General features: G+C 45.3%; 2 protein-coding genes across 2 annotated transcripts; one reads left to right on the top strand and one right to left on the bottom strand.

The window, feature by feature from the left end:
- The first annotated feature begins 693 nt into the window (after positions 1-693).
- On the top strand, positions 694-17,520 carry ncaph2 (non-SMC condensin II complex, subunit H2). Its single transcript, XM_056276724.1, has 20 exons — positions 694-780; positions 2,823-2,932; positions 5,049-5,150; positions 5,251-5,312; positions 6,065-6,146; positions 6,270-6,326; positions 6,495-6,574; positions 6,718-6,884; positions 7,412-7,557; positions 8,841-8,939; positions 9,036-9,099; positions 9,451-9,552; positions 9,674-9,718; positions 10,662-10,732; positions 10,833-10,917; positions 11,174-11,260; positions 14,833-14,882; positions 15,019-15,120; positions 15,238-15,387; positions 15,534-17,520. Exons 2-20 carry the CDS (start codon positions 2,825-2,827, stop codon positions 15,672-15,674), a joined length of 1,800 nt encoding a protein of 599 aa, XP_056132699.1. The 5' UTR covers positions 694-780; positions 2,823-2,824; the 3' UTR covers positions 15,675-17,520.
- On the bottom strand, positions 17,209-21,241 carry LOC130109660 (protein SCO2 homolog, mitochondrial). The gene is made up of 3 exons (XM_056276660.1): positions 20,867-21,241; positions 17,596-20,016; positions 17,209-17,436 (listed from the first exon to the last, which is right to left on the bottom strand). Exon 2 carries the CDS (start codon positions 19,982-19,984, stop codon positions 19,046-19,048), a length of 939 nt encoding a protein of 312 aa, XP_056132635.1. The 5' UTR covers positions 19,985-20,016; positions 20,867-21,241; the 3' UTR covers positions 17,209-17,436; positions 17,596-19,045.
- Positions 21,242-22,079: the final 838 nt, after the last annotated feature.

Genomic DNA, 22,079 nt, shown 5'->3' with positions numbered 1-22,079 from the left:
CTTACTGAATAAGGAATTGTGCATGGATGTTGGACATATTATTGGCTCCTCTGTGTAAAATGTGGCCCCTGCTTTGGAAAAATCCTAGAACCGCCCCTGCCAATGTGTGCTATTCACAGAGAATTGGGGAATAGTTTCATATGTGTATGATTTTGAGAATTCGTTGAGAGAATTCCCCCTAACTGTTATAAATAATAATGATAATAGTTATAGAAATAAAAACAAGGAGAAGCAGAAAATGAACAGATGATGGGATAATACTTCTGTGGTGATTTCTGCGGATAACGCTTCATGTGCTTCAGCAAAAGTGCAAAACCAGCGTCCATTAAGTTCCACTGGCCTCGCTGGTAGTTTCTTATTTACCATCTGTTTTGCAATGGTCCCTCATCACTTGTGCAGACGACAGGAAGAGATGGAAACGGATGATCCGCGGTGGGACCTCTAACGGAAGCAGCCGAAAGTAGTCGTAGTTGTAGTAGTAGTAGTAGTGGTAGTCGTAGTAGTAGTATTAGTAGCAGTAGTAGTAGACATTTTACTGTATTTGTAAATTACGTCTGTACGTAAGTGGGACGGGTGAATGGCACGGCCGATAGATGGCGCCAACAATCCCACAGACAAACGAAGCAACACTACTTAACAGCGAAGAAGAGTTTACGCGCGGTCATTCGAGTAGTTGTGTTTTGCTCTGTTTATGTCCGATAAGCAAGACACATTTACGAGTTCGGCTTTGTTTTGAAATTACAAGACGAGCGATTTCCGATTCTTTGACGAACTGTCTCGGTGAGTCCAGTTTCAGATTTTTTTCTCCATGTCATTCAACTTTCTAACACACGTAGACGATAAATGACCGTAGCTCGGTTACAGTCGAAAGGCTAACCAACACCGGTGTCCTGTCACAACAAGTGTTGTCTGTTATGTGTTAGCTAGCGAACTGTGCTACTTAGCGGTTCTGGGCATGGTTAGGAGAGGTTGCGGTTAGGGTTAGACCGCTATCGATTCGCACTACAGTCGCATTTTTCCACAAGGCAGCATAAAGGCTAACTCGCCTCTGACCTGTCAGTCTCTTCGCTGCTGTGTTTCAGTCTGTGTACCAACAACAGACGTTTCAGCGCCGTACGGGGAGAGACCAGACGTACCCTGCAGCAAGTCCAGCCATGTTCTCACTAACCTAATCTCAAGAGAGCATTTTATAGTTCACTACAGACTGAGTCTTAAGGGGTATGCACTGGTATATAAAACCAGTCTGAAACCTTCCGGTTCCTGACATCGATCAGGTCAGGTCATTGTAACAGGCCTGGGTGTCATATTAGACCCTGGTCTAAGTTTCCAATCCCACATTAGCTTTCCCGAGATAGCTTTCTTTCATTTTAGAAATATTGCCAAGGTTTGAAAATGCCTAATCTGACTACTACTTTCGGCTGTTCCCGTTAGGGGGCGCCACAGCGGATCATCCGTTTCCATCTCTTCCTGTCCTCTACATCTTCCTCTGTCACACCAGCCACCTGCATGTCCTCCCTCACCACATCCATAAACCTCCTCTTTGGCCTTCCTCTTCTCCTCTTCCCTGGCAGCTCCATATTCAGCATCCTTCTCCCAGTATACCCAGCATCTCTCCTCCACACATGTCCAAACCATCTCAATCTTGCCTCTCTTGCTTTGTCTCCAAACCGTCCAGCCTGAGCTGTCCCTCTAATATACTCGTTCCTAATCCTGTCCTTCTTCATCACTCTCAGTGAAAATCTTACCGTCTTCAACTCTTCCACCTCCAGCTCCACCTCCTGTCTTTTTGTCAGTGCCACTCCCAGCCATATTACATAGCTGATCTCACAACCATCTTGTAAACTTTCCCTTTAACCCTCACTCTCCTATCCTGTTTGGAAAAAAAACATTTGTGACAGGCTGCAGTTAATTCAGAACTCTGCTGCCAGACTTTTACCCAAAACAACGGCGAGGGAATATATCACTCCAGTTTTAGCAGAACTAAACATGCTGCTAGTATCTTGAATCAATTTTAAAAGTTATTTTACTTGTATTTAAAACTGAATGGCCCTGTGATGGCCTGGCGGCCTGTCCAGGGTGTCCCCCCTCCTGCCGCCCAATGACTGCCAGGATAGGCTCCAGCATCCCCACGACCCTGAGAGCAGGATAGGTGGTTTGGATAATGGATGGATGGATGGTTTAGATTTCTCTGCTCCCTTGTGTTCCTGCATGAGTTCCTGGGTCCTCCAATGTTTGTTTGTTAGTCTCTCACAACCACATTAAAATGAAAACAAGTGAGCCTTCTTCAACCATGCCCTTAAACTGTGGAGTACGCTACCTAAAGATATCAGAGAGGCCAGTTCAGTGGGCATCTTCAGAAGAGGGCTTAATAATTTTTTTTAATCTAACTTTTTATCATCTAATTTGCAGTACCTTTTACATGATCATTATTTTACTTGTTTTATTTTTCACATCTCTTTGTTGTAACTTTTTTTCTATCATCTTGAATGCCCTTGCTTTTAATTTTCAGTCTGTTATGAATTCTAAAGTATTTTTAAACTTGATTTTTTTCCTGCTTGTGGTCATTTTTAATTTGCTTCTTTTTAATGTAAAGCACATGGAGCAGAAATTCTGGTACGAACAGTGTGATATAAAGATGATGATAATGATGACGATGATGATGATTATTATTATTATTATTATTAACTTCAGCAAACATAAGACCTATGGGATAAATCCATTTCAAAAAGGAAACTTGAGAATTACATTGCCACATAATTAACCTAGCTAGATAGCTTGAGCATCATTACCAGATTCAGTGTGGATCTGAAATTCTCATGCAGAAATGGAGACTGCAGAGAACCGATTCGCTCATTTGCTGCAGCCTATCCGTGAGCTCACCCAGAACTGGAACATTGATGTGGCCTCAGAATTAAACGATTATCTGGAGGAGGTATGCACTACCTAGTTTCTATAAAGCATCGTTACTGAATGACTAGTGCACAGTTAACTTCAGTCTTTATGCATGCTTAGTAATCCAGGTAAGAAAATCACAGATAGTTGAATCAGTTCATCAGGACGCCATGTTTATTGGGGGAAACATTTCATCACTCATCTAATGCCTCTTTTCCACTACATGGTACTGGCTCAACTTGACTCGGCTTTTCGTTTTCCATTACTGGAAAATACTGGCATTTTGGTATCTGTTACCACTTTTCTGGTACCACCTTTGTCGAGGTTCCCAAAAAAAAAAACTGGAGCGGATACCAAAATCAATGCAGACCAGCCACACTGAGGGGTGCTGTTACGGTGATGGAAAACCACACTCTGCTAGTCGAGTCAAGTTGAGCCGGTACCATGTGGTGAAAAAGGGGCATAAAGGGGCACCTCTTCAGTCTCAACTGACTGCAGGTGTCCCCACCCTTATAAACAATACAGTGACTGTAGGTATCCCACCCTTATAAACAATACAGTGACTGCAGGTACCCCCACCCTTATAAACAATACAGTGACTGCAGCTACCCCCACCCTTATAAACAATACACAGGCATATCACCGAAAACAATGATCAGTTTCATATGCAAATTTTTGAGAACATTGACTAGAGTTACAAACACCATGTCTACTTCTCACTAAGGGTTGGGGAATAGTTGCAATCACAGCATTGTAAGATGGTGACATGTGTACTCTCACGCCCCCCACTCGGTTCAGGAATGGTTGTTCCCTCATCACATAGATGGCCTCTTTGACTCCCACCACCTAGCCATTGGTTCAGATTTGTGGACGACACCTGGGTTAAAATTAAATCTCTAGGATGTACCACATTTCACCGACCACATTAACTCTGTGGACAACCACATCAAGTTCACCAGGGAGGATGTGGAACGTGACAGGTCAGCCTTCTTACACTGTGAAACTGCAATTGGTGATGGGGGACATTTGATTGATGATGTTTACTGTAAACCAACACATACTGATCAGTACTTAAGGTTTGACTCTCATCATCCACTGGAGCACAAACTAGGAGTCATCAGGACGCTGGACAATGACAATGTCCCCACTGACACAGCAGCCAGAGAAGGGGAGAAATCCCACATTAAACAGGCCCTGGTTAAGTGTGGTTATCCTACCTGGGAGTCTGTCAAAGCCAGGAAGGCGCCCAAACAGTGCACAACCTAATGGAAGAGAGGAGAAGGACAACAGCTGTCTAAGCGTAAACCAGTGGTGAGTCCGTATGTGGCAGGAGTGTCAGAAAAGTTGAGACGCATATTTTTCAAACGCAACGTCTCAGTTGCTTTCAAACCCCAAAACACACTGCACCAGAAGTTGGTCCACCCCAAGCACCGGGTCTCCTGGCACAAACAGAGCAATATAGTGTACTCTGTGCCAGGAGGATTGCCGTGACTTGTACATTGGGGAAACTAAACAGACGCTGGCCAAGAGGATGGCACAACACAGGAGAGCTAACACGTCAGACCAGGACTCTGCAGTCTACACCATCTACACAGTCTACACCATCTACAGGCTAGTGGCCACTCTTTCATGGATCAGGATGTGCACATCCTTGATAGGGAGGAACGCTGGTTTGAACGGGGAGTCCAAGAAGAGGGAACGACCATCCCTGAACCGAGTGGGGGGCATAAGAGTACATCTGTCGCCATCTTACAATGCTGTGATTGCAACTTTTCCCCAATCCTCTGTGAATAGTACACATGGCATTTGTAGCTCTAGTTAATGGTCACTGTAATTTGCATATGAAACCGATCGTTGGTTCGGTCATCATGCAACTGTGCTGTCTATAAGGGGGGGGAAACTGCAGTCATTGTTTTGTGGTAGAGGCCCACCGGGGCATATCACAGACCTAGATCTAATGTCACACATTTCCCGGACAACCTGTAATTACTGTTGTTGATATAAAATGTTTCTCCTCTTGAAACGATGAATGACAAGACCAACTAATAGGATATTTTTTTATGGTGGTGTGCTGCTGATACAGTTTTGGGGAGCACAGGTTTTGGGTTTTTTATCCCCAGCCATTTGAAAACTGTCGTGTCTTCTTGCCCTGGTAGCTGGATGAGCTATGCATTGCTTTTGATGGGGGGGAGATCAAGCTAAACTTTGCAGAAGCGGCACTTCTTATCCAAGGATCAGCATTTATCTACAGCAAAAAGGTAGGTGCAGACAGAACCACAAGTCCAGTTGAGCCAGTTTTTTTTTAATCAATTTACTTTATCGTAATACCCTTGTGTTGTGTTGTATGTTGTCTTGTAGGTGGAGCTCTTGTACAGTCTGGTATACCAAACTCTGGACTATATCAATAACAGAAACAAGAAGTAAGCTCCTCTTGTGACCTTTTACAGACTAGAAAGCTCATGCATCAATAGATTTTTTGGCGTTCGTGTGGCGTAGTGGTCTATTCCGTTGCCTACCAACACGGGGATCGGGGGTTCGAATCCCCGTGTTACCTCCGGCTTGGTTAGGCGTCCCTACAGACACAATTGGCTGTGTCTGCGGGTGAGAAACCGATGTGGGTGTGTGTCCTGGTCGCTGCACTAGCGCCTCCTTTGGTCTGTCGGGGCATCTGTTTGGGGGGGAGGGGGAATGGGGGGAATAGCGTGATCCTCCCACGTACTACATCCCCCTGGTGAAACTCCTCACCATCAGGTGAAAAGAAGCGGCTGGCGACTCCACATGTATCGGAGGAGGCATGTGGTAGTCTGTAGCCCTCCCCGGATCGGCAGAGGGGGTGGAGCAACGACCGGGATGGCTCGTAAGAGTGGGGTAATTGGCTGGATACAATTGGGGGGTAAAATCCCCCCACAAAAAAAAGATTTTTATTTCTATCAGTCTGATTGAAGCTTAAGCGCTATGGGATGATTCGTTGGATGCTATTCTGAGGTGCTATTTTGGATTCCAAGGCTCTCATTTCTCACATGAATAGGTTTTTGTCGTGCTGTTTGGTAAAGGTTTGGGGTAATAGCATCAAGTACTGCCAAGATTGGCCTCATCTAATCACATTTCTCACAGATGATGCACAAATTGTACACTGTTTCTGGGTTTCTCACGTGGACTTGTGATTTGACAGGCGTAATAAACAGGCGGCGGCATCTGGGAATGATGACGGAGGAGAAACGACGGTGCATCATGATGCAGATGATGATGCTGATGTAAGAAGTAGAAGCTGCCTCTACCTAGCCAGGGGAGCGTTTTCCCCCCCTCATTAGAATAAAGTAGGCATGTTTGTGTTTTTTTAGGATTTTAACAGAATGATCCTCTTTGCTTCCCTTTAGTTCAAGCTCTTGGAGTCTGATAATTCAGGAAAAACACAAGAGATGGATTCAAACATGGTCAGTGTACGCCTCGAAGTCATTAGATAGTTTCACATTTACCAGAGTGATATTGAGCACAAATTGAACAGCTTGTTTTGGTTGCATATTTGGTACAAAATAATCTGTTGCACCTTAGTTATGTGCACGTAATGGAGCAAACTGCACTGACCATTTTATGTTGCTCAGTTTGTGCACGTGGCACCACTTCCTCCTGAGTCTCTCATTCCTGCTGAGTCCCATGAGAAGCAGAAACTACCTCTGATCAGGTGAGTGCTAAAAGGCTGAAATATATCATACGCACCTCAGAGAGAGGCCAGAGAAATGGAAAAAAGCTTCTGCTCACATGGAACAAGCTGAAAGAAAGAAGTCTTTAAAGAGGGTATTTGTTTTGTCTTTCCATTGTCTGCAGTCTTAAAGGTGAAGTGCTGGGTAGCCAGAAAGACTTCCGCATGAACACCTTTGTCCCAGGTGATGAGCATCTCATCTACCTCATCTCTCGCGGGGTTGCCTCCAATTTAATTGTCAGCCATCAACACATCAACCCCCAGATGTGCTTCTCTCCCCCACAGCACCAAGGTAGGTCAGCAGGAACATGAGAAATCACGCTACACTGGGCACTTGTAGAGGAAAAACACTAGTTGTAAAAATTTTTTAAATACTGCAAAAGTATTTTGAAATCGTTCAGTGAAATGCAAACTGACAGTTTGTCAGTGCGAGAGCTAGAGCTGTCTGTTAGCTCTGAGTGAATCTCGTGCCTTACGTTTGCGGCAAAGCTTTGCTACAACTGAGCTCTCGACTGGCCTCTACCTGGGCTCTCTGACACAGATGTGGACACTTATGATTTTAAGAAGGCTCAACTGCTAGATTGTTAAAAAACTGATGGTCATCAAAAACACGAGGTAAAACACCTAATTAAAACAGCAAGATGTCTGCAGAGGCGTAGTTGGGAGAGATCTGCCACAATTTCTGCTCTGTCAGTTCCTGGTGTCTTTGTGGAAGTGCAGCCATGGTTTTAACTTTTCCTGAGCCAGTTAGGCTGGCTTGGGACAGCTGCAAGCACACCAGGTGGGTGGACGTCGGTTAAGGCTGTGTTTAACGTGCAGATGCAGTGGTACAAGCAGCCCAGGATGGTGACGTCTGTTCTGACTATGCCAATGAGAGCTGCAAAGGAGAGGAGAACTTCATTCCTGTTGGGAACTGCAGCATGGAAATGGACGATGGACCAGAGGAGCACATTGAAAGACACCAGGTTGGTCCATTTTAAACAAACTAAAATAATAGTTTTTTTTTAATCTTTTATTTGTATTATTTTTTAAAGAAAGCATATGACAGGGTGCCGAGAGAGGAGGTGTGGTATTGTATGTAGAATTCAGGAGTTGCAGAGAAGTATGTAGGGGTGGTGTATGAGGGAAGTGTGTCAGTGGTGAGGTGTGCGGTTGGAATGACAGATGGGTTCAAGGTGGAGATGGGATTACATCAAGGATCAGCTCTGAGCCCTTTTTTATTTGCAATGGTGATGGACAGGTTGACTGACGAGATCAGGCAGGAGTCTCCGTGGACTATGGTGTTTGCGGATGACACTGTGATCTGTAGTGACAGTAGGGTGCAGTTTGAGGAGAGCCTGGAGAGGTGGAGGTATGCACTGGAGAGAAGAGGAATGAAAGTCAGTAGGAGCAAGATGGAATACCTATGTGTGAATGAGAGGGAGGACAGCGGAATGATGAGGATGCAAGGAGTAGAGGGGATGAAGGTGGATGAGTTTAAATACTGGGGGTCAACTGTTCAAAGTAACGGGGAGTGAAGAAGAGAACACAGGCAGGATGGAGTGGGTGGAGAAGAGTGTCAGGATTGATTTGTGACAGAAGGGTACCAGCAAGGGTTAAAGGGAAGGTTTACAAGATGGTTGTGAGACCAGCTATGTTCTATGGTTTGGAGACAGTGGCACTGATGAAAAGACAGGAGGTGGAGCTGGAGGTGGCAGAGTTGAAGATGCTAAGATTTTCATTGGGAGTGATGAAAGAGGACAGGATTAGGAACGAGTATATTAGAGGGACAGCTCAGGTTGGACGGTTTGGAGACAAAGCAAGAGAGGCAAGATTGAGATGGTTTGGACATGTGTGGAGGAGAGACGCTAGGTATACTGGGAGAAGGATGCTGAATATGGAGTTGCCAGGGAAGAAGAAAAGAGGAAGGCCAAAGAGGAGGTTTAAGGATGTGGTGAGGGAGGACATGCAGGTGTCTGGTGTGACAGAGGAAGATGTAGAGGACAGGAAGAGATGGAGATGGATGATCCGCTGTGGTGACCCCTAACGGGAGCAGCTGAAAGTAGTAGTAGTAGTTTAATCCATTACATACTTGTTATGTGTATGTATATATATATATATATATATATAATATACTTATAATGGATCCTTCAAAAGCAAAGTTCCTGTTCCACATTAGAGAAACAAGGTCTGCAAGCCTGCACATCCACAGCCATGTAGAGGATGCGAGTAAATGTATTGATCTTGTCTGTCCTCTGTCCTTTCCAAGGCTTCGAGGGAAGGCAGGATGCTTTGTGAAAGAAGAGATGTCCAGCCCTCAGAGGACGACCCCAATAAACAGAGAAGGGAGGAGGAGAGAAAGCAGGCTGTATGCCTATCATATTCATTGCTGTTTCAAGTGGCACAACAGATGGGGTATTTCTCAAACAATTTTTTTTTTTGTGTTTGCTTGTTTGTTGGCCAGGAAAATATGTGGCGGTTACATGACCCCTTTACTGTACTTGGAGAGAACAAGCCTCTTAAAAAAGGTAAGCAAACACTGTCAACAGATTTGTTCTTTTTAAAAGCATATTTTAATTAGGCTTTGGTGTAGTTGCATGTTCTCCCCGTGTCTGCGTGAGTTTCCTCCAGGTGCTCCCGTTTCCCCCCACCATCAAAAAGACATGCACGTTAGGGTCAATACTCCTGTCTGTGCCCCTGAGCAAGGCAATGGAAAGAAGAACTGGAGTTGGTCCCTGGGTGCTGCAGCTGCCCACTGCTCCTATGCAATAGGATGGTTACATGCAGAGAACACATTCATTGTAAGAATACAGTTCGTTTTAAGGTACAGTGACAAAATAAAGTGGTTTTCTTCTTTTTCATGCATCTTGGCTTATTAGGAAAATGTTACAAGGTGCCTGATGGCTTGGACGTTGAAGGCAAGAGGAAAAGGACGCCCCCTTCTTCACTTGAAGACTTTACGACCTGGTTAAACAGTACATGTGAGGAGTTGCTTCATGTGTTTTTATCTCTCCATTCTCTCAATGTGTCTTTAGATCATGAAAGTAGATGACTGTAGCATGACTGCTTTTGACCCAACAAAATTGTGTCCTATTCCTGCAGTTAATCCTCCAGAGCACAAACTAAAGAATGGGCCCACATTTACAGGTAACTGCCTGACAGGCTTTCCCATTATCCAGGACTACTACTTTTGGCTGCTCCCGTTAGGGGTCGCCACAGCGGATCATCCGTCTCCATCTCTTCCTGTCCTCTGCATCTTCCTCTGTCACACCAGCCACCTGCATGTCCTCCCTCAACACATCCATAAACCTCCTCTTTGGCCTTCCTCTTTTCTTCTTCCCTGGCAACTCCATATTCAGCATCCTTCTCCCAGTATACCTAGCGTCTCTCCTCCACACATGTCCAAACCATCTTGCCTCTCTTGCTTTGTCTCCAAACCGTCCAACCTGAGCTTTCCCTCTAATATACTCGTTCCTAATCCTGTCCTCTTTCATCACTCCCAATGAAAATCTTAGCATCTTCAACTCTGCCACCTCCAGCTCCACCTCCTGTCTTTTCATCAGTGCTACTGTCTCCAAACCATATTACATAGCTGGTCTCACTACCATCTTGTAAACCTTCCCTTTAACTCTTGCTGGTACCCTTCTGTCACAAATCAGATCTTATTACAACTCCCAAGTGTGAAAGCAGCATCAGAGAATAGGTGAATTGACTACATTTAGTAGTACTTACCTCCACCAACCTTTCCTGTGTACTGATTTACAGTAGCTATTATATCAGCAGCAGTCCAGTTAGCTCTACCATGTATCTGTGCTTCTAAGATTGTTTGGTCTTCTTTCTGGGATGTAGTTGAGCCTTAACATTAAGGGGTAAGCTGGGCTCGAGAAAGGAGGAGGGTGACTATCCTTGACCCAGACAAAAACTCTGATATTAATACACAGGACAACATCAAACCACATGCGGTGCTAACTGATCAACGGTTCGTCCCTCCACAACTTGTCTGAAAACACTTGGAGGATTCATTGCAGCCTAAATTAAGATAGAAATCCAACAGTCTGTGTTTAAACTCAATGACTCATTTGTGTTGCAGACCTGAACTACATTTACCTGAGTACGATGAAAGACAAGATAAGGACTCGGACGAGGATCCTCAGGAAAGCGGTAGGAGGATGTGTGCTTCTCTAAATTAGCTGCGGTGATTCTTTTAAGCTCCCGGTGTTTCTGTGTGAACCGGTTCATCATGTGTCCGTTGCCCTCTCAGGGTGTTGCTTTTTCAGAGGAGGGGCTGAGGAGAACGTTCCTGGAGCCGGGGATGGCGGAGGGGTTGAGTCCCCCTGACCTGCAGGGTAATACCTCACCCTCACACATTGCATATATACTCATGAACTTTCCTCCCTCCTCTGACCCACTGCTATGAAAGTGTGATTTCACTGATGAGGAAACTCCAGGTGTGAATGTGTGAACCGGTATAATCCTTAATTTAATGATGACAATGTGTAAAGATTAGAAACACTAGGAATGATGTAATGATTGATCTTATAGTGATTTATTTATTAGCTATAATGATTGTACTGATTATAACTGTCTTTGATTAAGATGCAGATGACGATAACTCTGATGATGAGCATGAACCCTTACCTGATGACATTCCAGCAGAGTTTGCAGGAGGACAAGAAGATATGCAGCCAGGTAGAAACATAATTTAGAACAGATGTCTTTTCATCAAGTGGAGATGGATGATGGTTTGACACATCTTGTCCTGGTTAAGTTGCAGTTGTACATGGCATCAACTTTTGTACGACACCAAACCTTTCTTGCTACCCTACAATATGCTGACTTTGTACACATCCTCAAGAGCCACCACTAAGATAAGTTGCTGCACAGACTACCAACAACTATCACTGCAACCCTGTCTACCTCGACTGGTTAACGCAGTCGCCTGTGGTGCTGGAGACACGGGTTCATGTCCCGGCTGCAGCAGTTTTTGGGCTGCCCCCGGAATTCACTACATTGGTGTCAAACGTGGGATGGTGAGACTGTGAGGCCATCAGACGCACGTGCGCCCAGAGGCGTGAGGGAGCTGGTATGATGAAGCATGGGGATGTGCTTCCTGAAGGAGGGGGGTAGTGTAACGATTGCGTATGAATAGACTCGCTAGCCCTTGGCTAACGGGTCGGACCCTTTTAGTGGTGCGGGAGACCCGGGTTCACGTCCCGGCTGCGGCGATTCCCGGGCTGCCCCCCGAATACGCTACATTGGTTGTTAGGTACATACCCTATGTACATCAGCTCAGATTTGGCTATTTGATAGTAGACCAACTGTGTGGCCAAAAGTATGTGGACACCCACTCTAGTGACTGGATTTGGCTATTGGCAAGAACTCTTTGTTGGGAGCTTGAGGAATTGGGTTTCCATTGCCGAGCAGTTGCACACAATTTGCAATGCCAAGCGTCGGCTGACGTGGTGTAATGCACATCAAATCACACACCACCCGTCTCATCCCATCAAAACACACACCACCTGTCTCATCCCATCAAAACACACACCACCCGTCTCATCCCATCAAAACACACACCACCTGTCTCATCCCATCAAAACACACACCACCTGTGTCAGTAACAGTTTCTTCCCACAGGCAGTCAGGCTGCTGAACAGCTGATACACCCATATGCACCTTACACTGTTGTGTTATCGTGTATTGTGTATATAATGTGTGAATTAACTCTGTACATAGTGTTTTTTTTAGGGTGGCGTGTCCTTGTGTTTGGCCTTGTGTCCGTCGTGTTGAGGCGGAGAGGGCCAGAGCACATTGTATTCTAAATACTACGTATGACAATGAAGTGGAATTTGAACCATGACCCCTCTAGTAGACTTCTTAGGTGATCAGGGATGGCGAGATGCTACCACTGTAGCGAATTCGGGGGGCAGCCTGGGTACCGCCACAGCCAGGACGCGAACCCGGGTCTCTGGCACTGAGGGTGATAACATTAACCAGTTGACTAAAGGGTCCGACCCGTTAGCCAAGGGCTAGCAAGTCTGTTTTATCCGTGGTCGTTACACTACCCCCCTCCTTCAGGAAGCGCATACCAGCTCCCCCACGCCTCTGGGTGCACACACTTCCAATGGCCTCACGGTCTCACCATCCCACTTCTGACACCAATGTAGTAAATTCAGGGGGGCAGCCAGGGAACTGTCACAGACGGGACATGAACCCAGGTCTCCCGCACCACAGGCGACTACTACTACTTTCAGCTGCTCCCGTTAGGGGTCGCCACAGCGGATCATCCATTTCCATCTCTTCCTGTCCTCTGCATCTTCCTCTGTCACACCAGCCACATGCATGTCCTCTCTCACCACATCCATAAACCTCCTCTTTGGCCTTCCGCTTTTCCTCTTCCCTGGCAGCTCCATATTCAGCATCCTTCTCCCAATATACCCAGCATCTTTCCTCCACACATGTCCAAACCATCTCAATCTTGTCTCTCTTGCTTTGTCTCCAAACCGTCCAACCTGAGCTGTCCCTCTAATATACTCGTTCCTAATCCTGTCCTTCTTCATCACTCCCAATGAAAATCTTAGCATCTTCAACTCTGCCACCTCCAGCTCCACCTTCTGTCTTTTCATCAGTGTCACTGTCTCCAAACCATACAACATAGCTGGTCTCACAACCATCTTGTAAACCTTCCCTTTAACTCTTGCTGGTACCCTTCTGTCACAAATCACTCCTGACGCTCTTCTCCACCCACTCCACCCTGCCTGTGTTTTCTTCTTCACCTCTCTCCTGCACTCCCCGTTACTTTGAACAGTGGACCCCAAGTATTTAAACTCATATGCCTTTGTCACCTCTACTCCTTGCATCCTCATAATTCCACTGTCCTCCCTCTCAGGGCGACTACTGTATACAGGGCGACTACTGTACGCTAACTGTTCCTAGGATGAAAACAAAATGTGGTGAAGTAGCGTTCAGTTATTATGCTACACGTAACTAGAATAAACTTCCTGAAGACATTAGATCAGCCCCAACTTTGGCCACTTTCAAAAACAAGCTAAAAACCTTAGCTGCTGCTAAAAACTGCACGCTGACTGTAAAATGCCTCTGTCCTTTTATGTTTTTCAAAATCTTTATCTGTTTTATCAAAGCACTTTGAATTACCTCTGTGTGTGAAATGTGCTATATGAATAACATATAAATAATATATACATAACATATAAATAATATACATATATAGCATATAAATAATATATACATAACATATAAATAATATAGACATAACATATAAATCATAATATATACATATAAATAATATATACATAACATAAATAATATATATGACATATAAATAATATATCCATAACATAGATAATAATATATACATAACATATAAAGAATATATATACATAACATATAAATATTATATACATAACATAAATAATGTATACATAACATGTAAATATATACATACATATAAACAATACAGATATACATAACAAATAATCTATACATACATATTAATGAAATATACATAACACATAAATAAAATATACATATAAATAATATATACATAACATTTAGATAAAATATACATAACATATAAATAATATATACATAAACTTGCCTTGAACACAAATACTAAACACAAGCTTTGGTTTGATGTTGAAACCTGATGTTTTTGCTCCCCTCCCTTTTTTTGGATCCCCCCGTTTTCTCCCCAATTGTATCCAGCCAATTACCCCGATCTTCCTAGCGGTCCCGGTTGCTGCTCCACCCCCTCAGCTGATCTGGGGAGGGCTGCAGACTACCATATGCCTCCTCCCATACAAGCTGTTCCTTTTCACCTGACAGTGAGGAGTTTCACCAGGGGGACGTAATGTGTGGGAGGATCACGCTATTCCCCCCAGTTTCCCCCCCGTATATGCGCTCTGACCGAGCAGAGGAGGTGCTAGTGCAGCCACCAGGACACATACCCACATCCGGCTTTCCACCCGCAGACACAGCCAATTGTGTCTGTAGGGACGCCCAAACAAGCCGGAGGTAACACGGGGATTCGAACCAGCGATTCCCGTGTTGACAGGCATCGGAATAGACCGCTATGCTACCCAGACGCCCCATTGCCCTCCTTTTTTTTTTGCCCTCTGATGAACTTTTGTTAAATTCTCAAAAGTATATGCTACCTAGTCGTAGGATGGGATAGTTGTTTGAATGCAGAACAGATTCATAACGAAGTGTGTTGTAATAACTGTTTATGGTTCTTGGGGTTCCAGAAGGCCAGATAGATGCAATGAGTTATGAAGACTTTGTCAGGAAAAGTGTGGTAAGCATTCAACTGTTTTTTTTTTCTTCCACAAAATCTACTTGTCATTCAGCCAACACCGTATGAATTATGATGAAAACTCATTTTCATGTCTGGTCTTCATATGATCATCCTCATTTCATAAAATCTGTTTTAGGAGCAGTACCTTCTGAGTTCCCAAGGTTACGCACAGGAGACGGCCCTGTCTCGGAGAGTCAAGGATTGGGAGGACAAAATCGGTCCTGTACTCGCGTCACAGGTACATCGCCTGAAGTGAAGAACGTACACACTGTCATCCCCTGCTGCCTGTTGTCTGCTACCTTCATGCTTTCCGCTCATCTTGTGACACCTGCTGTCTTCCCCTGTCTCTACCAAGGAGGAGCGCCCAGTGTTTGACATCCATGACTATGGAGACAGAGTAGTGGGGGCAATAGGTGGTGTAGGACAAAGGAAGTCCTTTGCTTCCATCGTCCGTGGTTTGGACAACTTTGAAGTTTGCAAGCACATGCTGGCGTCGCTACAGTTGGTGAGAAGTGAAATAAAATCTTAGCTTCCAAAATATATCACTTATCACTTTGTAAGATGATGTCGTATAACCCCGCCCCCCAACAGTGACTTTGTCAAATCTCAGTGACACGTTCTCAAGTCGTGTCCTCTGGCTTCTCTTCATAGGCTAACGACTACACGGTGGAGATCGACTGTGCTGAAGGGCTCGAGGAGAGCGTTGACACCATGGGGCTGACTCTTCTCAGCACACACAGAGCTACCGAGCGCTTCACAAGGCTAAACACGCAAGTGGGAGGCTCCACATAACCCACTGTGCATACATAACCCGTAACCCACAACTACATAACCCGGTGTGCATACATAACCCACAACTACATAACCCGGTGCGCATACATAACCCATAACCCACAACTACATAACCCGGTGTGCATACATAACCCACAACTACATAACCTGGTGCGCATACATAACCCACAACAACCCACAACTATATAACCCGGTGTTCATACATAAGCCGTAACCCACAACTACATAACCCGGTGTGCATACATAACCCATATCCCACAGCTACATAACCCAGTGTGCATACATAAGCCGTAACCCACAACTACATAACCCGGTCTGCATACATAACCCATAACACACAACTACATAACCCGGTGCGCATACATAAGCCATAACCCACAACAACATAACCCGGTGTGCATACATATCCAATAACCCACAACTACATAACCCGGTACGCATACATAACCCACAACTACATAACCCGGTGTGGTGTGCAGGGCTTAGACTCGTTTTACGGTTATGGTCCATACAGCAGAGCTCGTTGAAAGCTGAAAAATGTTATTTTTATTTTGGAGAGGCATTCATTTCACATCAACATCATATATATAAGTATATACGTATATATACATTTTTATACTGTGTGTTCTCAGACAGACTGGAGAATGGCATATATTCTAGAGATAATCTTACTAGTAGGTTTTGGTTCAAATAATGCCGAACTTTATGATATCTATAGAAATCATTTTGTTCCAGGCCATGTTTTTTCTGTAAGGATTCAAAGCTCTGGAACGCCCCCTTGTGGACAAATCTATAATATCTAGTAAGGCCTTTTGTGAGCCCATCACTGGCAGTTTAAAGTTCCATCCGTCCATCACCCAAACCACTTATCTTGCTCTCAGGGTCAGGGGGATACTGGAGCCTATCCCATCAGTTATTGGGCGGCATATAAAATAAGACCCAGGTTGTAAGAAACGAGAGTCATCTTTTATCTGTTTTCTATTCACCTCTCCTTTTACCAGTTGTGTCCTGAGTATTTAGTATATGTACCCCGGTGCACTGTTATGCCCACTCTTATTCTTGAATAATAAAATTAATTTCATTATTCTTTTACGTTTTCCATTGCCTGCATCAAAAAGACATGCATGTTAGGGTTAATACTCCTGCCTGTGTCCCTGAGCAAGGCAGTGGAAAGAAGACCTGGAGTTGGTGCCTGGGTGCTGCAGCTGCCCACTGCTCTTGTCCAACAGGCTGGTTAAATGTACAGAAGGCTTTCTTTCCTTTAATATATCCTTCCACACGTGTATTTTAAAATCGTGGCTATTATTAACATGGATATTCTGCTGTACGTCTCCTAAGGCTTTTTTATTTTGAATGTGTAATTTGTGTCGCAGAAAAGCATCTTGTATTTCTTCACACCGTTCATGTAAAAGTAGTGTGGCTTAATGTGTCAAGTGCTGGGAGTGTAAGAGGTAAACCAGACCTAGCTTGTTACTCTGCTCTCGTGGACTTTTCAGGCCACGGTGTTTTCCTTCACGTTGACAGATGTAATTTCAGTGTGCCAAGTATTAATATAGTAATGAATAATAATAATAATAACAGAATAATCATTGCTTTCATACGAGACATCGTTTATTGGATTTAGGATCGGATGAAGTGCGGGTGACTGCACGAGTGCGGGTGAGTGTACGAGGGATTTCCTCCCGAGTCATCACCAGACTTCCACAAGCAGTTTCTCATAATGAAGACTCAATGCTTTTTCAATATTTGATGAAGAAAAGGGCTGTAACGGAAAAACCACATGTATGGTGACATACCTTTTGTTGTTCAAAATCATTAAAATGCAAAATCCTGTTTTCCCTGAAAACGGATGCTCGCCTGTGTCTTATTATGGGATGTTCCGATCACGGGAGACACCTCGGCAAGTTCAGCTATTCATCACCTGGAATAAACATGAGATTGCATAGGCAGCCTTCCTTTGGAGGTTCACCGGGCACGTCCAACTGGGAAGAGACCCCGGGGTAGACCCAGAACTCACTGGAGGGACTACATGTCCAATCTGTCGGGATGCCCCAGGAGGAGCTGGAGGGCGTTGCTGGGGAGAGGGACGTCCGGAGTGCCCTACTTAGCTTGCTGCCACCGCGACCCGACCCCGGAGAAGTGGCTGAAGATGAATGAATGAATGAATGAATGGGCAACTTTAACTTGTAGACATTTTCTAGACACAATCACAACAGGAAGCTCATCTCTACCGTTTCTTCAAACTTTCTATGGCACCTACTGCCAGAAACACAGCAGTTCTGCTGGGGAAGTAAATAAAAAAGCTTGCCGAGATGACTGACAAGTGTTGTAGACACATTTTGTAATCCTGTGTAAAGTCACTTTTGATAGAATAGACGTGTTAAATTAATCTGTAGGAATTCAAGCTGCACTCTGTTGTGCAGCATCTATACAAGATGAATGCTGGTGGCAAAACCAGGTCCAGAAAGTAAAAGCTCTGACCGTGCATTTGCTCCACCCATGTACTAAACCAGTTGATCTACTCAGCACCACTCTTCAGCAGGTGTTGAAATCAGCTGATTTAGTGCATGGGTGGAACAAATGCACGGTCAGGGCTTTTACTTTATGGACATGGTTTTGCCACCTTTATTTGACACAATGAACCACCCATCCATCCATTATCCAAGCCGCTTATCCTAGTCAGGGTTGCGGGGATGCTGGAGCCTATCCCAGCAGTCATCGGACAGCAGGCGGGGAGACACCCTGGACAGTCCGCACACCGGTCCAGCACAGAGCCGACACAATTTAGTACGGCTGATTCAGCTGACCTACATGTCTTTGGACTGTGGGAGGAAACCGGTGCCCCCGGAGGAAACCCACGCAGACACGGGGAGAACATGCAAACTCCACACAGAGGACGACCCGGGACGACCCTCAACGTTGGACTACCCTGGGGCTCGAACCCAGGACCTTCTTGCTGTGAGGTGACCGCGCTAACCACTGCGCCACCGTGCCGCCCACAATGAACCAATGGTTTTGAACTGACATGTTTTATATTCTTAAATGCTGAACTAATGTTGCCACAGTACACATTCAAATAATCACAAATGATAGACAACGGCATAAGTGGCATTGAAATGGTGGCAATTCATTGTATTTTTTTTTTTTTTGCCCAAAATATCACCATATCAAACACAACCAAATAAGCACCAGCAACAGAAGTGTTGATAGTGTAACGCCACAGTAAAATGTCATGGTCTCAATCACTTTCAGATAAGCAATATATGTATTCTTCATAGTATACATATTGTATTGAGCAGTACTCTTCTATCCAGTCCATTTAAATCCAAACTGGTTGGATTTTTAATTCGAGGAGTACGCAGCTCATATCCTCAGAGCTTGGCGTGGGCTTTGATATGGTTGCCGATGCTCTCAGTTATCTGCGCCTCATTCTTCATCCTGTTGTAGTAGTCCAGGAACAGGCCACCTGGGTTGATCAGATAGATGAGGATGGTGTGGTCCACTATATAGTCCCCGTCATCATCTTTGGGGCCGGGGCTGGCGTACACCCGGTATTCCTGCCCTGCCCGCTTCACCTCTTCCGCAGTGCCCGTGAGACCAATCAGCCGGGGGTGGAAGTCCTTGACGTACTTCGCCAGAGCGGCCACGTCGTCTCGCTCTGGGTCCACGGTGATGAAGAGTGGCTGGACAGAGGGCATGGTGGGATCCTTATCCAAGGCGGCCACCACGGCGCTCATCTTTTCCAGCTCATCTGGGCAGATGTCCGGACAGTGGGTGAAACCAAAGTACAGCAGCACCCAGCTTCCCAGAAAGTCCTTCTTGGTCCTGCGCTGGCCCCTGTGGTCCAACAGGCTGAAGTTTCCTTGACCCACTGCCACTTTCCTCAGCTGCTCCAGACGCTGCTGCTGCTGCTTGTTTTGCTTCTCCAAGTACACGTACCACCATGTGCCCAGCAGACCACCGCCGAACAGCAGAGTCACCAACAGCCGCACGCTTAACTTCATTTTCGCTGTGTTGGCCGAGGATTTGGGGTTCTGAGAGAGACAGCGTCTTTGGGTCAGAAAAGAAAGGCTTATAGGATGATGATGTCTCCAGTCCACATGCCGTGTTGTGGACCCATATCCTGAAGTCCTTCGGAGAACCTGCTGATGTCCACAGTTTAGCGACTGTGATGAGAGGCAGGTTTTGTGTACGTGAGGAAGAGCAGAGCTAAGTGAACTACGCTGGGTAAATGGTGACATTAAAGCACATCTCAGAAGTCTTCCTCCACCACGGAGTTCACCTCCTATGAAGCACACCAGTCCCACCATCGTTTCCTCCAAGGGACAGCGTCCTCCTCGTGCTGGGGGGGGGGGAGTGGGTATTAAATCACTGATACGTTCAGGCACAGTTAGTATAAAGCACTACTCCAATGTGGTCAGAATTATGATTTGGATCATGGACTACGCACTGGATATCCAAATTTACGTTTTCACCATTACACCATGACCCCACTAAACTTAACATATGAAGAGAGGTTAAGAAATCTACAACTACCAACTCTAGGACACAGGAGACAGAGGAGACCTGACTGAAGTCTATAAGCTTGTTCACAAAATATAGGATTTCACAGCTCAGCCTGTTGTCTACTTTTGGAATAACAGGTGTGAGTTAAGAGGGAACTCCTTAAAACGGTTCCCATTACGGCGTCACTCTGAGAAGAGGAAAACCTTCCTCACAGCTCGTGCTGTAAGAGCGTGGAAGGAACTTCCGGAGGATGTGGTGCAGCTTCTAACAACAGATTAGATACATATTGGTCAACAAAGGACTCTCATACAATTATAAAGCTGAGTTGTGATCACTGTGAGCATTGTGTGACTGATTATTTGTGAGACTAGTGTGAGTGTAATAACTATACTGTGGTTCTTTTTTGTACGGTTTGTTTTGATTTGCCGAGTCTGGTGTAGAGGATTTGTATCTTGAGCCAGAAAATGTTGATTAAATCGCTGTTTAATGAAACCACAGAAGTTCTATGTCAACATTTAAAGTAGAACCAACAGTAACGTAGCGTCGTTATATTCTACGCTAGTTTACTTGTGTATAAAGCTGGCAGCTAACCGTTATTCACACCGGCCTTAGAGCAACACTAAGAACACCAAGAGACGTTGCTAACCGGGCGAAGGCGGAGGGCAGAACATCAGACGAGACCTCACCTTCGGCCGCCAGGCAGGTGGAGCTCAGCAGCTTCTCGGGTAGCGTGGCCGCCAGGCAGGTGGAGCTCAGCAGCTTGTCACGTAGCGTGGCCGCCAGGCAGGTGGAGCTCAGCAGCTTCTCGGGTAGCGTGGCCGCCAGGCAGGTGGAGCTCAGCAGCTTGTCACGTAGCGTGGCCGCCAGGCAGGTGGAGCTCAGCAGCTTGTTACGTAGCGTGGCCGCCAGGCAGGTGGAGCTCAGCAGCTTCTCCGGTAGCGTGGCCGCCAGGCAGGTGGAGATCAGCAGCTTCTCCAGTGGCGTGGCCGCCAGGCAAGTGGAGCTCAGCAGCTTCTCCGGTAGCGTGGCGGACCACCACCTCCTCCAAGGTGCCGGTTGTGAAACGCTTGACACCGCTCTTCTTCCTCCACTTGGTGTTTATTGGCGGTTGTCAAACATCGAATTGGTGCATTACCGCCACCAACTGGTATGGAGTGGCTCAATGTACACTTTTCTGTATTATGTGTGTAGATTGTTTGTGTTTTTTTGTGTTGAACCTGGAATTAGTTTGGTTTCAAGCCACGCCTGAGCTTGACGGCGAGCCTGCCCAGTGAGATACTTCAAGCAGGGAAAGTTAGGAACCGGTGTGGCCGACTGGTTTGGATTCCTGTCTTGGGAGCAACTGGTTTGATCCTCGTCAGGATTTCAGATAGCACGTGCACACTTTAGCTAGATAAGTGATCAGTATCAGATAAGAATCAGATCATAAGTGATCAGTATCAGATCAGATAAGCATCAGATCAGATCAGATCAGATAAGTATCAGTAAAAGGAACACGGAAACTATTTTCTATCCAGCAAAAAAACTAAAGATTTAGGAAACGGCCGTTTAAGCACAAAACCAAGGGGCAAGAGGATATACGTGAAATGGGTTATTTTGCTACTTTAAACAGAAGGACACTTTACACTTTTGTTTGATACTTTGCCCTTCCTTTATTAGGTGAGCTTTGTGTTTGTGAAGACATTTCATCATTTTGTACCGTTAATGCAGTAATTATACAGTAAAGGGTATGACTTCAGACCAAGTAGATGCACAAAACTAGTATTCGAATTTTATGTAGCGCCCTCTGATGGTGAAAATATTAACGATGTGACAACTTACCCATGTGACAAGAAGCCCCGGTCTCCCCTATAGTTGTGGTCCTGTGATGGCCTGGCGGCCTGTCCAGGGTGTCTCCCC

Source organism: Lampris incognitus, chromosome 3, assembly GCF_029633865.1.
Source record: "Lampris incognitus isolate fLamInc1 chromosome 3, fLamInc1.hap2, whole genome shotgun sequence".
Classification (NCBI taxonomy): Eukaryota; Metazoa; Chordata; class Actinopteri; order Lampriformes; family Lampridae; genus Lampris; species Lampris incognitus.
The sequence above is the reverse complement of the archived record's forward strand: the minus strand, read 5'-3'. Positions and strand labels throughout refer to the sequence as shown.